This window comes from Microtus pennsylvanicus, chromosome 14, assembly GCF_037038515.1.
Source record: "Microtus pennsylvanicus isolate mMicPen1 chromosome 14, mMicPen1.hap1, whole genome shotgun sequence".
NCBI classification, from domain to species: Eukaryota; Metazoa; Chordata; class Mammalia; order Rodentia; family Cricetidae; genus Microtus; species Microtus pennsylvanicus.
In genome coordinates, this window is record NC_134592.1 from 62,764,755 (window position 1) to 62,782,500 (window position 17,746).

Below are 17,746 nucleotides of genomic sequence, written 5' to 3' on the forward strand. Positions count from 1 at the left end.
CCCAATTGCCTGTTATGAGAATAAAAGGGAATGAATTCTGACATTTTTTAAGGAGTAAATGTATTAATTACCTTAATTTCAATTGAACATTAGAACTTCAGAGCTGTCAACGTTGCAGTATTTTATCAACATTATGCCTTCTTTTTCATAATGTTTCAATGTAAAACGAAAAGGACAATTTTCTGAAAATGAGTCTTCTGTCTTCAGGTACCACTGAGAGGGTATGCTTGATCCAGGGAACGGTTGAAGCACTGAATGCAGTTCATGGATTCATTGCAGAAAAAATCCGAGAAATGCCCCAAAATGTGGCCAAGACAGAACCAGTCAGCATCCTACAACCTCAGACCACCGTTAACCCTGATCGCATCAAACAAGTGAGTGCTCGGTTGGGAAATGAGAGAGGAATACCCGCAGTGCAGTCTGAGTTCCTTCCAGGGGAAGCAGTTTAGTCCTGCCAGGAAAAGGCTTAAACTTATCTAAAGTTGTCATTTAGTTTTTTAAGAATTTCACAGCCCTTGATTGGCAAATCAAGCTATTGATTAATTGAATTCTACATTTATTAGAGATATACAAAGAGGCACTGCTGTGACTCCTTGTGAATGTTTTTTGCAGCTATGGAGACAGGGGTTTTATTAACTAATGGAACTCTACTCTGTTTAAAATATAACACTTCTTAAATGAATTACAAAAAATGGAAATGAAATTTCTATCTTCCACATTTCCAATGCCCAACTTTAGTGACATTTGTAGTTCTCAGGATAGGTATTGTGTGCAGACTTCTGTTTTGCTAATTTACCATGTCTAACATTTTATCAACTGTCAATCTGTACAGCTAGAGTTCAGGCCTTTGTTAGCGAACACCCATTATGTTTTGTATAACATGTATAGTACCTATATCTGTTATGAAGGTCCAATGTCAAATTTTAATGTATGGAATTTTCTGTCAAAAAAATTTTTTATGACAAAAGCACTGTGAATTTTTAAGACTGAGTAATACTTGAGATGATGTAGGGAAATGACACTGCTTGATGTTAAATAAGGCGGATTCTTCTACCGTAAATATTTTAGACATACATATTGATAGTTTTGCCCATAATTATTGTCTACTTTTGCCCTTTTATTTAGCCACTTAATTTATGACTTAGTTTTATTATCAACGAATTGTGATTTTAGAATAAATGTATTATTATTTATAAATTAACAGAAAACTTATTTTCATTGTAATGAATTTGAAACATAGTTCAAAATTCTATTAATTTCATGTTTCTGAACTGAAAATATATTAACCAGTACTATGAACCTATCATAATTTAATCATATATCAACTTTGAATTCATAATTGGATACTATATGCTCAAATTATAGAGTAATATTTGATTATCTATTAATAATCTATTTTTAAAGTACTTCCTTGTTTAAACCATGACAAACTAGTTCTTACTCCATATAAAGAACGCTCTCACTGTTTTTCATCAGTGTTGGATAGCTGTAATTTCAGAACTCTAAGGGAATGTATATCTATGGATATGTGGCAACAGCTACATACCTTAAAGCTCTAAGTATATACTAGTGTTTTTAAATTCACAATCACTTAGTAGTGTGAAGTGCTTCTTTCATCCATGCTAGGTAAATACAAAATAATCCAAAGCCTTTTGATTTGACGATGATACAGAGACCTCATCAGATTGGAAAACAAGGTGTCTTAGATGGCAGATATCCAAGTTAAGATCAGGTCGGGCTAGAAATGTCCTGAGTGAGCACTGAAGTATCCACCCTCTTTGCTTTTGGCCTTAATCCAACCCATCCATTCTCCCTTTTCTGCCGTAACTTCTATTTAAACATTCAAATATTTAGGTGACCACTTGATGTCTCTTTTTAAATAGACATAAAATTATGCCTTGAATAATATAAAACTCTATCTAGAACAGTAATATGAGACTTCCTTTAATGTTTATGTAGTCACAAGTACCAGGCAGCATCAAATAGTAGACTTAATCATTTTTGAGGTTCCAGTTTTAGCTATGGCTGTATAGATGAGATGGGCAGGCGGTCATGTATGCAGGGCCAGTGTACACTGATGACTGCCACCAGGATTATAAAGCATTTTGCTGATTTTTGTTTGCCTTGTTCAGATATTAATTATGTTTAGGATAAGTTTTAAATGTTAATATTTATTTATTAAGCTTTTTATGCTTTTATGCCTTGATACTCAGAGAATTAAAAATTATTGTTAAGTTCTACATTTTCATGAAATCAGCAATACAGATAGCAGTGAGTCATTACAAGAGTGCAGGAACTGAGCCTTGAGTGTGCTGAGGCAGCATATTTAACACACATTATCTGTACATTGTAGAACGTATGCCAAGTTTCTTAAAATTTGTAGGATAAATGTGTTTTTGACCTATAGTAATGCATCTTCTTATGCTCAACATTAAAGCTCTTTAACTTTTTAGGTATCTAGTTTGCCAGTTTCTTATTTCTTACCAAACAATGACCAAAGTAGTTGTCAAGTATATAAATTTTAGTGATTATTATTTTATTTCTCACAAAATGATGCCACTTAACACATTATAGACTAAGTATTTGTAAATTATTTTGTTATAGAATAGATAGTTTAAAATAGTTTAAATTTTAATCCAAAGACCCTGAAGATGTCTTGCTAAGAACTTTGCACAGAACAAGTGATCCAGTATTTGCTTTTACTTTAGGATTTAGTCCCTAAAAATAATTTCTTTTCAAGTTTTAATTACAAATATTCCTTTACGGAAGGTTACTTACAGAATAAAACTGGAGTTAATGAAATGTTAGAGCCAGATATCAGTTCTATAAACAGATTCAAGTGAAAAATGAAATTATGAATTTTGCTTAGTGTTTACATTATTATTATTATTCCTAATTGCTTGTTTTGGGTTGATAATTTCAAACTTTTACTATTAAAAATTTTAATGTATAATTTATACTTAAAATCATAAGTCAAATGTGGTTCTCAGAAAGTCAGATTTTAAAAGTGCTGACTTCCCATTATCTGTTGTGGTTTTCTAATCAATTATGTCCTGCACTGTATGCTAGATACAGTTTACCAACTATGTACATCTTATAAACCATAATTCTCCATCCATACGTCTCTATCTTTCCTGGTTGATGGCATCATATTAGTGAGGTTTCTTGTGTCCTGCATGCTCATTTCAAAAGTCCTCCATGCAGGACAGTGATGAACTTCTTCAGTGCCTGAGATCCAGCTTCGTGTAATAGATGCAGGTTATTCATTTCTTAATTCTGGACCCCTTGTAAAGCCAAGCTGTGCAAGGGAAAAGAAAAGTAAGAAACCTAAAGAATTTTCTTACATTTAAAAATGCCAATACCGCCAGGTGGTGGTGGCACACGCCTTTAATTCCAGCACTCAGGAGGCAGAGGCAGGTGGATCTCTTTGAGTTCGAGGTCAGCCTGGTTTACAAGAGCTAGTTCCAGGACAGGAACCAAAAGCTATAAAGAAACCCTGTCTCGAAAATCAAAAAAAAAAAAAAAAAAGAAAGAAAAGAAAAGAAAAAAGAAAATGCCAGTACCTTTTTAAAACTGGACCAGAATTTTACTTTTCTGATAAGTTTACAAAGTAACATTCCTCAAATTTTGAACATTGTTTATTCAAACATAAATTTATTAAATACTTAGTTGCCAAATATGTGAAACTATACCCTTTGTACTTCATCCTGGCTTGTCTTGTAATGTTGCTTAACCTATGAAAGCATGTTTATATTCCAGAGGTGCAGTTTAAACAGTGTACCATAAACCTCAGATGATTCTAGTTAGGTAAGGAAGATGGAGAAAAGTTTGTTTTATAAAGGTGAGATACGATGCAGTTTGAGAGAAGGCTTTCACAGCCCTTGACTAGTAACAGGACTGGCTGATTTGGTGTATCTGTGCTAAGATTTAGAGAAAATTCATGTTAGTTAAGTAAGGTGAGGACAGATAAGGAAGACCTGTGTGTTTGGTAGAATGATATTATAGACGACAAGATTATTCCTCATTTTCTTAAAGAGCTCCATTAATTCATCTTAAAGATTATATAAAATGTTAAGACATCTTTTCATTTTTGTAGTTCTTTGTGAATAAAACAGGCCAGATTTTGAGGATTTATTCAGGCATTGTTATTGGTGGGAAAACAGATATGAATGGACCAGATGTTAATGTTGGAAGACAGGTAGGGTGTCCATCAAAAATGACAAGCTATAGGGACAGTTGCCATTTAAATGTTTTGTTCTTAAGGACTAGTATAGAGGGATTATTTAAGAGAAAACGTGGAGCTTAGGGAGGTGATTATGGAATAATGTTATTGGCTGGCTGACAGATGAACATGGCTAGAACAGCCGAGACCTGCTGTTCCTGCTTTACTTGTAAATATTAGATGTTCTTAACAACTTATTGTTAAAGAATCTTTTAAAGTAAAGATGCATTTATTCTAGAGTTTGTTTATAGTAATAGTCTCTGGACCAGAAAAACTCACATTTTAACATGAATTCATCATATAATTTGTTAAAAAATTTTAGTTCTTAATTTATTAAAATTTAGTCTTATCAATATTTTACTAAATTTCTAGAATTAAAAATCTTGATATTACTAAATGCTTTATATTTCAAAAAAGTACATTGTTTTAGGCAGAAGCACACAGATCTCTGTGAGTTCAAGGTCAGCCTGGTCTACATCACAAGTTCTAGGTCAGCCAATGCTATATAATGAGCCCCTGTCTCAAAAAAATATATATTTCTGTAACATAATTCACACTATATTATCTATAGAAAAAAGGGGGGTTCAAAGTTACTGTGTCCTTCATGATCTCTACTTAAAAGGGAAAAATAGATTAGAAAAATGTGTGCTTTGTAGATGTTGTACATTACAAATTTATCTCCATATTGATATTACATGGATATTCAATTAATTACATATTCATGATGTATATTATTGAGAAGTATATCACTATGTTAATACTGAATAGTAATTTACTATAAATATTTTACTTATTAAATAGTAAAGAAAAATCATTGAACAATTGTATTTTATTTCAAAACACTTTACATGGATTTGTCTATATCTGCAGACTTAAGAACAATTTTCTCAACTATTCCATTTGCCCAAATAATAGTAAGCTTTAAATTAAAGGCATTGTTTTAATATATTTATGTTCATCTGTTTATTGGGGCAGGTTTCCTTCTAGAATTTAAAAAAGCATGGAGTTTTAAACTTTTTGAACATTGCTTAGAATATAATTAGTACTGCAACTATAAAAAGAGGATGCATTCTATGCATCCAAGGGCCTGTTTGAGTAATAGCTGGGAAAGCTGTTCATCTTTCTGCCACTAGAGTTATGTAGACACCTCACCCGAGAAACGACACTAACTCTATGCCGTGATCTTGAAATAAGTGCACACTTGAGTAATTCTCACCTGTGTGAAATATGAAAAGGTAGCTTCTTATCTAATCATCAAGCTTAATGATAAAACCTTGTTATTTAAAGCACATTAATATAATTCAGAAGTTTAAATTATTTATTTTATTCATAGAAGAAAGGGAGAGCAACCAAATTAGTAAGAACAATTTTGATGAATAGGAGTTGCATCAATTATTAATAGATATTCAGAATATATGAGAATCTTAAGGAGGAGTAATAAATTTTGACAGATCATCTGAATCTAAGTTATTACAAGTTCTGAGCCACATCACGTTACTGCTTTTCACATCTGTCTCTTTGCACTGATTAAGCACCTCGCTGAGGGTGTGTGTCTGGAACGAGTGCTATTATCCGTCTCGTACTTGAGATTGATTCTATTCTGATGAGCCACGGACATACGGTATCTGGGTTTGGTATGCCATGAACTTATATGGGAAGAAAGGAACCCTAGGTCTGACATCTATTTAGTCATAAATGTGGAGTGAGTGTTGGACTTAGTGCAGAACAAATGCTTAAATGTGTTTGACTCCACCCATAATTCCATGTTATTAAGCTAGGTTGAAAAAAAATGAAGCCTTTAATGCTGAACTCATATATCGTGGTAGTGTGATGTTATTAAAAATGCCTCAATATTCATTGCACAGAAAAGTGCATATTAAAGTGGCCTTTAATGATGGAAAATAATGTTTCTCTAGAAAACTGACAAAAATTAATTATAAAGTGCCTTAAATAGAAAAGATTTGAAACTTTGAAAGCCTGCCGAAGGCTTTACCCCTGACCTAGTAACATTTCCCGTTCTTTGTGTGACTTGAAAAAAATCCCTATCTCAACGCCACATGAGGTCTACCACTTCTCCAATTGTTTTAAATTTTAAGAAAGAAAATGTTTCAAGGGAAAGACTTCTTGAAATATAGCCTAATGGTGCAAGTAGTCTCATTGTGTCAGTGGAAGGCAGGGAGTTGACAGAGCCTTCAAATTTATCACCGTCGCTTTTATTCTCAACTGCTTTATCCTAATTGGCCGTTCCGACCCCTTAAATACAGATATATGAACACTTTTACTTACTTTTTCTCAAACTTTCAAACCTCCAAGGTTAGGCCTTTGTTCATATTTCAGTAGTTTTGATGCACACGAAACAAGGTAATACATAATACCCATGATATAGGCTTGTCTAAGCTATAGAAAACTATCCCGTTTGTCCATTAAGAAACACTCTTTTAAAGATCCCTGCCTAGCCATGATTTATGTTTAAGTGCAATATGATACGTAAACAAACATCTGAAGCCCTTAAACGTTAAAACTGTCTTGTTAGGTGTTAAAGACCTCTGAAGAACCCAGGTGAATGACTCTGTGAACGTGAATGATTTGCTGTGTGTACATCTCTGTACATATGTATGTGCTTATAAGTGGACAGAAACTTCAGTTCATAATATCTGTGATTATTTTGAACATAGGATGACAATGCTATAATATATTATACTTTTTTCTATCTTAAATGTACCATTTAGCATAAATGATAAAATATGATAATGCTGCTAGTTACATGTTTATTAATATGAGGTTAATGTTTACATTTTCAGATGGCTCTAAGTTTGTTAAAATTAATATTTTAGAAGATAATGTGATATTAAGAACTCAGAACTTCAAATTAAATTGCTTTTATATATGGATCCCTAAATTCATGTGGAATCAGCTTGGTGGTGGTGTTCAACTATTAAGTAGGTGGATACTTTTATGCCAAAGTAAACTTCATCTCACCCCTTCTTCAAATCTCCAACTTTACTCATTGATAGGAAAATGACTTCTCCAATTTTATCCATCTAACTTCCTGAATTTTCTTTGACATCTCTTTTCCCCGAAGCAGATTAGCGGGGAAGAAGTGGGCCTGCTGTCCATGCCTAGGGGCAGGCTGCCTTTAGATCTCATGTGAGTTTCTGTCAGTCACCATCATGATTTCAAGCCATGGATTTATTTTTACATGCTTATGCACGCATATTTACATGTATTAGTTACTCAGTTGATCTTAAATTCCATTAAATTTGAATGACTAGGAGAAAACTTTTGTCATAGGATTTTGTTCTCGTTATATTACATTTTATTTCGTTTTGTTTTGTTTAATGATCAGCTTAAGGCTCATAAAGGTTGATTTGCTCCTGAACTGCTTTGTTCCCAGACATTGCCATCTTCCCCAACTACCACCAAGTCCTCTCCATCTGACCCCATGACCACCTCCAGAGCTAACCAGGTACAGTATCACCCTTTCATCTACACCATACTTTCACAGCGACTGCCTGCCAACCGGAGAAAGAGATGATGGTGGGTTAAGGATTTATTCGTTCATTCATATGTATGCACCATGATCAGATTTCAAAGAATCTAACAAATAAATAGCAATCATTTTTTTTTAATTTTACATGCATTTAACTTCATTAACAAATATTCAGGTAGTAGGTTTAATTGGAATTTTGGACTACTTCTTAACTGTAATCACTTTTCATAGCCCTGAGGATTAACTATTGAGTTGGTCTTTTTCATTTCTTTTAGTCTATCTTCCAAGAATTTTTACAAATAATTTAGGCTTGTCCTCATAGGTTATAGAATTGAGCAAATAGATGTCTTTAAAGGTGAATATCATTTTACTTTTTGAGACCGGCCTTACTATGTAAACACAATCAACAATCAGCATTTCTAGCTTGAAAATTGCTGTCATTTTAGCATTGTTTATTAATTGCAGGCACAGTATATTTTCTTAATCACTTTCATTGCAAGAGCGTCAAACTTTGCAATGAGAATTATCTTATTAGTTCTATTTGACAGGTGTTTTGAAACTAAATATTTGCAGGCCAGCCTTCAAAAATGTGTTTGTTGAGTAAAATAATTCTTCAGATGTTCCAACACATTTGCATTTTATGTGAGTTGAGTTTTATTTAGATGAGAAGTACTTTATTATTTTCACTTTTCTTTTTAGTCTTTCTGAGATTATTTAAATATTAACAGTTTATATTTTAAAATATTTTTTATTAGTTGGCCAGCAAGGTATTGCTACATATGTTGCACTTGGCATTCCACATATTATTTAATTTAAAGCAACCAGCATAATTTTGCTCATTGACAGATTCTAGTAATTTTTAATCTCACAGAAATAAAATGACAAGTAAATCTAGGCCATGTTAGGATGCTGGTCTACAGGTGGAGCTTGGTTTTCTTTTTATGGAATGAAGCTTCCTTTAAACACAGAGTCATAATCCTGTCACTTTGGCCCTGAAACAGTTAGGACACATCAGAATGATGGATCCATCGCTTTTCTCTGGAGAAGGTAGTAGTGTGCAGGTGAGAAGAGAGCATCCAGGGCTGCCCTCTTGCTTCGGTGCCCTCTTGCTTAGGTCTGTGGCGTAGAATCTCACCAAGGAAATGCCTGCCTTTTGTTTTCAATATCTCCTATGCTCCACTAGTGTTTGATTTCTCAGCAAAAGCCGGATGGAGGAGCACAGCGTAAGCAAGACCAGTGATTTTTCTCACAGTAAGATGCTAAGTAGAAAAACAGTCGGCGAATTTTGTCTCTGAAATTCAATATGTAGTTTACGTTTAGGAACGTGGATTTTTATAAAAATGATTTCTTAAAAGGCCAACTAACCTACTTTCTTATTAATGCTTTATTTTACCCTCCAGATACATTATCACACTTGCTTCTGTCAAATCTGCTATTGAAGTAATTTGAAATATAGGCACTGTGTTATAATATTCTGTTTACTGTGCTTATATATTTTGTTACTCATACAGTTTTCTTTGGTTTGGGGGTTTTTGTTTGTTTGTCTTTTTTTTCTGTTTGTGTAAAAAGAAGCATAGATCCTGGATCACATGAAGCACGTGATAAAAGAAGAACAGCAAAATCCTTATTTATTCAGGGAATAATAGCTTACCAATAGCATTTAGTTTTAGTGACTTGTAACTCCTGTACTCCTTCCTGGTAGGTTCTCCCCAGACGGCTGTGACAAAGGAATGGCGTCCTTCCTTACTCACACCTTACGTGCCCTACACCCAGTCCTTTCTTGTGAATTGCCCTAATTAATTTGCTGATTTATGTCTTTAAATATAGTCCAGTTAGGAAAGTATGGCTCGGTGTAACAACTTTAAACTTTATAGAAGGAAAATATCATATAGATATATGTACTAATTTTATCTTAGTTTGTATTTATTCAGCTATTATTAAATATGTTTTTAATCTTATAACTGATAGAAATAGAGAAAGTCAGGGAATTCTGTTTTAGACTAAAAAATTGCTGCCATGTATTATATGTTGTATGATAATCCTGCTGCAAAGGCAGGGGGAAGAAATCTTTTCCTAAGAAAATTGCAATATGCAAGACAGATTCCAGTCAAATAACTAACATTTGTTTAGTTTTCTAATAAGTATTGGCCAAATGAATTTTGGTCACGTTCTCACTTGAGATAGTTTGTGTTACTCACTGATAAACAGAAAAGCACTAGTGACTGGTAAATATGCAGAAAATCTAGATGAAAACTGGAGGAGTAGTTCAGAGCCTGTGCTTGCTCCGCAAAGGCTCCAGTCCACACTTTTCATCCTGCTGTCGTGTTCAGCCCTTGAATATTATCCGTTTTTCTCTGCAGCCGCCTTAGCATGATTCCTTGAGTCCCATTCCGAGTACACTGTTGTTCAATAGAAACTCCCCCAAAAAACTGTAGACCCACTGTGTGAGAAACTGTGTGATAGCGGATGTGAACAGCAGAGCAAACTGTGTGGTGAGGACCTTGTCTTCCCCTTTCCCTGCTGAGTAGTCCCATGTGAAACTCACGTGCTGGGGTTTCTCAGGGCGGATACGGAAATCCCCGGCTCTTCTCACAGTGGTGCAGTGACTGAGTGTGTTCATTTAAAGGAAATGTGAAAAATCTTAGTCCTTAAAAGTAAATTACTTGGTAAATACCTTATTTAAAGTGCTTGAGTTACCAACAATCTAATGCTAGTGTTGTCTATTTCTAACGTATTTCTGCGATCAAATTCACTGCCCTTAGCTCAGTTCTGTAGTCGGCATCTGGAGAGCACACAGTTGCTCTTGCTTGGTAGTGAAAGGCCGCAGTCTCTATCGAGAAAAGTTGGTAAAGTTAACACTCCTACACTTTTATTTTCTTTTTATGTGTTTCATATTTTAAAATGAATGTTTGCGCCTTTTTATATTTAGTATTTCCAAGTGGAGAAAATATAAAGCCAAAAGAATTGGCTAAACTTTCACAAGTGTTCACAGGAATTTATCAATTCCAAGATGATGCTTATTTTACTCGTCATATGGCCATGATTTTATAAGTGGTTTTATTAGACAGTCAGTGATGACTGGTGATCAGGAGGGGGCACCAATAGCAGGTGCAGGCCTTCTCCACCATCATTCTTGCTGCTTCTCCTTTCTTAGGCCATAACCTTGCACGTACTTCACTGAAATGACACCATCAAAAGAGACCTTCCATAAACTGATGCCAACACTTACTAGACCAGCTCTCCACACGCGCGCCCTTTGTCTTATTATTTCCACAGTCAGTTCTCTCTCTGCTCAAAGTCAGTTATTTTGATTATACTATAGGTATATGCATTCTCTACTGCTGAATGATATCATCTCTTTAATTGTACCTTTTGTCAAGTTTTGACTCTCCATGGACATATTCCAATCTGCATGCAGTGTTTTTCCTGTCTGTTTAATTTAAATGTTGACCCTCTTATACATGTATGCAACATATTGTGAATATATTCACTCTGGGACTTCCCCTCCCTCCGCCCCTCCCATTCCTGTATCCCATGTTAAAATACTGAACTGTCTTCTCATTATCACCCTTTCCTTCACAAACTAATGCCCCTTTTAGTCCTTCATAGCCAAAGTCACCAAGTATCATCTCCAGTCTGTTTCCTGTGTTCTCTCTGTTCCTCAATTTACTCCAGGCAGGCTCTTACCACCACCATTACACCAAACCTGCAGTGAACATCAGTGGTAGCCACACTGCTAATTCGAGGTGTTCTCAGTCCACATGTTCCAGCAGTGTGTGTCCCATTTTGTTACATAACTTTTATGCCAACTGTAGTTAGTGTCCAGGATTCTACAGCACCATGACGATCCTGTTCCTGCTCTGTTACTGGTTCCTGCTCTTGTCCCCATCTCAGTGATGAAATGTCCTAGTCTTGTAAGCATCATATATTTTGCCTTTTATGTGCTGTTATATGCAGAATGCATGCTTTCGGATTTTGTGCTGCTTTTATACCTTAGTTGTTACTGTATAAAAAACATTTCTCAAAGATGCAGAGTCTGGAAAGTCCACAATCAAGATACTAGCATCTAATGACAGCTTCTTGCAGAATATTCACATGGCAGAGGGTAAAGGGACAGAAAAAGAGATCAATGTAATGTCTTCACGTGACAGAAGAGAGAGAAGCCCTTTCTGAAAACATACATAAGATAGCAGTAGTAGCCCGTTTATGAGGTCAACGCCCAAAAAATGTGGGCACTGTTGCATTGGGGTCAAGTTACAATACATGAATTGTGGAGAAGACAAAAGCCCTCCCCCAAACCACAGCAACCGTGAACTAACAGAATCTTTATGAAGGCTCATACAAGCTCCTTACTATATTTTAATGTTTATGGTTTAAATTTATAATTTTCCAAATATTTCCTATAATTTAAGCTTCAGGTCCCCAATACCTTGAACTCACCCCTCACAGTACAATCCCAGACTGCCTGCATCTAACAAACTAACTGCTACCTTAAGTCCAACAGTTCAACAACCACCCTAGGCCTTCTCCTTTTAAACTTTATTCTCTTGCCTACATCTGAATGTTTTAAGCCAATTTACACGGTAAAAGCCAATGTACCCAAACTTGCATGGACACTTGTTAGGCTCTATCTGCCTCTGAGCACACTGCTTCTTTTATCTGATCATGAGTCAGCCTCTCATTCATTCTGGACATTCTCACCACACAGTCGCTCTTCCTTTCAGACACTGACAGGTTCTCCCACAGTGCTCTGCTCTTGCTTTTTCAGCATGTGAAATTCTAATCTCAGAGATCTGTTTGGTTAAAAACTTATAATGCTTCAAGACTATTACAAACCACATACTTCAGAAGACCATTTGACTGACTTGAAGTAGGCCTGTCCGGTCTCCCTCTCACACCAGCATTTCTGATTGCATTTTTCATGCTCTTCTTTGTTCTGCTGGCCTGGGAGTGCTATGGACTTCATTACTAATACATGTCTTGTATACTGTGTGCCCATCACTCCTTTAGAATGTTACATCATATGACATATGACATGTTTCTCCATGTTAGTTTCTAATGTATAAAACAGAACCTGGAGCATAGTAGGATATGAAAAAGTACATGTCAAGTGACTCACATTAGGTAGAAGTTTTATAGAATCCTTCAAATGAAACTTTGCCCAGGAGTTGTCTCTAATAATGTAAACCAAATAGGAGAAATTGATTTATTGAAAAAAGTTTAGACTTAAACAATATTTGTCACCTTTCCTTCTATACATTCAATGTATTATCTCTGATATATGAAGTGCTTTTCAATTCCTGTGGAAAAAAATAATTCAATAGAAAAACAAGTGAAAATCAAGAAAGGTAATTTACAGATAAAGGAATAGAAATGTCCAGTAAAAATATGTTCAGTTTTACAAGCATCAGGATGGGTAGCAGTGTGTGTCATGAGGTTATGCTTTTCCCCAGATAGAGAATTTTATGTAAGTATGTATGATACATATGTTTCAGATTCAGAAACTATGTGTGTTTAGAAGTCAAATGTTGGCAAGTATACAGAAAGAAGCGTTCACACGCATTGGTAAAGGAAGCACTGTGACTAGTTCTTAAGGATCTCAGGAAGCTAAGAACTATTTGAGGTGTAGATTTCTAGGTGCACGAGCATGTAATGCAGCATTGTTTACATTAGCAGAAGCAGGAAAGTGGCCTGCTCTTTATAGATCAGTTCTTGAAGGATTTCTGGTATTGCAGACTGTTATGTGGGCAATCTATGAAAGGAATGGAAAAAATTCATTACTGTAAACTGGTCTACAACAGCTCTTGTCTATAAACTAGAGAAAAGTACGTTTGTAAGAAACATGTCTCTCTTCTTAATGCTCACAAAGTATCTGCAGTGTTTTGTGTTTGAATCCATTACGGTGATGATAGAAATATGAAAATTACTGGCTTTTATTGCAATGTCTTTCCTCCTAAAAGTTAGCTTGGCAAAATGACAATGGATGAAAATTTATATATCAATTCTGATACATATCATGTGTTAACTAGAAATGAGAAGTTTCTCAAGGGAAAGTTTTACTATCATATGTGCCTCTGAGCTGCAAAATGCTCTGAATTATAGTCTTGAAATGAGCTAGTGCATGGCAGGTAGGATCCCTGGGGAGAGACCTCTGTCCCAGAGGGTGTTCATTTACTGTATTAAATTGGCCATTTTTTCATGTTTTAAAATTATGCCAAATTAATTATTATATAATAAATGTAACTTTTATCTTTCATAGTTACCATATCAAAAGTGCCTGAGCCCAGCTTCATATCAAAGCTACTTTAAAGTTTCTAGTGTAATAGTTCATGGGGGGGCATAATGAAACACATATATGTTTGAAGAATTTGATACCTACAAATATTTTAGTGTGGGTATTAGTTTAAGATTGAGAGACTTGCTAGGTAATATGATTTAAGGTACAAAGGAATGTTATTCAAAAGGTCTTTTTCTGTCCGAGTTTGTGTTAGTAGACTTGCCTAACATCAAATATGGTTATATGTCTTTCCCTGGAGTTATTTACATGCAGATTATATGCTTTTTAAGATTTTTTGCACTGTTGTTGCCAAAAATTGTGGAACTAGATTAAGTAGATGCTTTTCCCACATGCCTCCTTCGTACTTCACTGTTATTGTAGGTGTAGGTGTGTACACACACACACACATGCATGTTTATAATATGGCTTGCAGTAGTTAACTTCCTGCTCCAATTCCTTTGGTGATTTTAAAAGTCGTATCTTTTCCCCTTTAATACTTTATTGATCATTATTCATTCAATCTTTGTATTTTCCCGATCTGGATGAAACTATATAGTTCTACAATGCAAAGTACTCTCTCTTTAACTCTCAAACCTTTTCTAATTCCCAGAGCCGTCTTCACTCATCAGCTTGACATTTTCACTTCAGTGTCTAATAGACATTTGAAGTGAAAATGTCCAGAATAGGCCCCTTTCTGGCCGCACGTCTCTTCCTTTCTCCCCACCATCTACATCAGTGACGCCACTCTCTGACTCTCTTCACAGCTACTCTCATGCTTCACTTTTTCGGGCTTTTTGTTTTGTTTTGTGGGGTTTTTTTTTGGTTTCTTTTTTTGTTTGTTTGTTTTTTGTGTTTTTTTTTTTGTTTTGTTTTTTTGAGGTTTTTCAAGACAGTTTTGCTTTTGTAGCCCTGGCTATCCTGGAACTCTTTCTGTGGACCAGGTTGGCCTTGAACTCACATAGATCTGCATGCCTTGGCCTCCCAAGGGTTGAGATTAAAGGCATCACTACCACCCAGCTTTTTTTTTTTTACTTTTTTTGTTGAATATTGAATTCAGTGAAAAATAATAAATTGAGAGCCCTAATTTGCATACCAAGAAACTAAGTTTTTCAGATGCGCTGTTTTACTAGCCAGGATTAAGAATTATTTTAGTATTTATGTACCCAAATGGATGTGGGGGAGACTTTAATAATAATAATAACAGTAGGCTTTTTTTGATTTAGCCTGTGAGCACTGTAAATAGCCCTTCTTCTATAAACAGAGCTTCAGTTTAGTAAAATCAGATTTCTTTAAAAAGCAGCAAGACTACCATAAATTATTCTGACTTAAAATAGAGTTCTCTGCCATATTGTATCGTTTTACAACTTCTCTGATTCCCTGCAGTTGGCTCTAGCAGCTTTCCCTTCTGTGTAACTGTCCCCAGTCATACAGTAACCGTACAGCTTGTGCTTGTCACCCTTCCCCTCCTTCCTCCTGCACCAAGCGGTGCTGTCATGTGACTTTTAAATTGATGTCATTCACAGAGAAGAATGCTTTAGAAGCATCCCATCAAATAAGTGTACTAACCTGTATTTTCCTGCTTGTAGGAATGTGGTGGAAACTGTTGTTCACTTTATTTCACTTCCAGAGTCGCACAAACAAAAGAGGTTCGCTGTCTCCCTTTCCTAGCTTAGCTTATAGAAAGAAGGGAAAGCGAAATGTGGAAAAGAAACAAAATGAAGTACAAGCTTTATAATACTTCTAGGGACACCTCCTCATATGTATCAGGTATAGGTTGAGTTTCAAACGCAAAGCTTGTAGCAAAAGGGAGGGGCCTTTGTGGAACAGTTATACTCCTTGAGTGGGTCAGTAGACGCCCACATAGAGCCATCTTTTTACTGACCCCTCTCACCACTTAATCAAATAACGTTCAGTGTTAGACCTCTGAAATCCATCTGACTACATCTTCATGGCTCACCTAGGCTAACCACTAGCTTTTACGAAACTGTAAAACGTGGTGGAAAATAAAGGGACACATAGGAATGAGGTAGATGTTCTGTATTTGTTTGTCTATGACAGGGATGGATTTACAACCGACTAAAATCTGGTTAGTGTTGGTTCCAGGGATTTTCTGATAAGATTTAAACATCACTGTACTTAACTTTTGACCACTTCAGTATATACATGATGTAAACTGAAATTTTAGAATTTGAGAATTATAAACATTCCTGTTGATTTAAGAAACCAAAGTCAGGAACTAGAGACACACAGTTAAAAGTGTGCTTTATACTTTTGCAAGGGACCTGGATTCAGTTCCCACAACCCCGAAGAAGCCTTAAAATTGCACCTCCAGCTCTGGAAGGTGTGATGTCCTCTTCTGGCCTCGGCAAGCACCGCATGTGCATAGTACAATTACACACAGGCAAGCAAAATACACACATAAAACAAATTAATCTTTTTGATTAAACAAGAATGAGCCCAGTGTCAGGTGTTTTATATATGCACATACACATGTCTCTCTGTGTCAGTGGCTGATCATCTTTTAAATAATTGTATTCCTGTATCTTTTGTTTTATTTCTTTGATGATTACCCATGTGTAACTTAAACCAGGTACAAATAGGAACAGTAAAGTCAGATAGGATGGTGACCTTCAGGAAGATGCCTTTTTGTGTTACCATCTGCATAGGAGAAAAACATATTGTGAAATATAGGAACAATGACACTATCGGGTATGAGGTGTGGTTATTTTTCCAGCTAAACTGCCTGTGTGCTACCCTAGACTTGAGCAGGTGAAAACACATACATGGACAGAAAAGTCAGTGTAAAGAAAGAGAAAAGCTGCCAGTCAGCTAGAAGTCACGGGAGAGCAAAGGCAAAGGCAGACGAACAGTGAGTACTTAGGAGCTCACAGCTGAGGTGTGGACTGAGTGAGGGATGCCATGACTGTTTCCCAAGGCAGGAGCCCTAGAGATGATGAAGCAGGTGGAAGCAGTTGGGGCAGAGCCTAGAGAAGCTTGCTGACTGAGAGAACCTGGGTAGTTCACTACAGGGTCTTCCTAGGAAGAGTTACTGGAGAATTTTAATAAACTTTTCTCAGGATTTTCATATGTGTGATAAAACTTAAGGTTTGCTCTATTTCATCTTTATAATAGAATAGGTTGTGATTAGGGTTAGCATTACAATTAAATTTTTTATTTTTTATTAATTTTTTTATTAAACATTTCCACCTCCTCCCCGCCTCCCTTTTCCCTCCCCCTCCCCCCACTCCCCACACCTCATCCCCCTCCCCCTCCCTCTTCAGTCCAAAGAGCAATCAGGGTTCCCTGCCCAGTGGGCAGTCCAAGGTCCTCCCCCCCTCCATCCAGGTCTAGGAAGGTGAGCATCCAAACAGGCTAGGCTCCCCCAAAGCCAGTACATGCAGTAGGGTCAAAACTCATTTTTTAAAGACAAATAATTTTCAGAGAAAAGTCTACTAAAATTAATAATTATTAAAAAAAATCTAATATGATCCATAAAATAAAATTAACTTAGTTTAGAATTTTGAATATATTTGCACCCTTAGAAGTGATTTTGTATTTGTGTTCTTTAGATTTCAATAATAAAGTTATTTTTATGAAAGAATTAAATAAAATGAGACAATATTTTCTATGTGTAAAGGAAATCAAGTCCTTGTGTAAGATGTATAAACACACTCAAATGTATGCACTCTGGGACATGGGTGTATATGTTTCCTGCTTGCTGCCTTCAGGAACAGAATGACCAGACCTCACAGACTGC

The 17,746-nt window shown here is 35.7% G+C and overlaps 1 protein-coding gene across 2 annotated transcripts in view; it reads left to right on the forward strand.

Annotated features, from left to right (window-relative positions):
• Positions 1–17,746, forward strand: part of Nova1 (NOVA alternative splicing regulator 1) — a 117,849-nt gene that overhangs the window by 93,476 nt on the left and 6,627 nt on the right. Inside the window, exons 3-4 of one of the 2 annotated variants that reach the window (XM_075947281.1) lie at positions 208–374; positions 7,617–7,688. In XM_075947281.1, coding sequence (XP_075803396.1) covers positions 208–374; positions 7,617–7,688 — 239 coding nt within the window. The remainder of the gene's footprint in view (positions 1–207; positions 375–7,616; positions 7,689–17,746) is intronic. The other variant, XM_075947283.1, reaches the window with a different exon arrangement.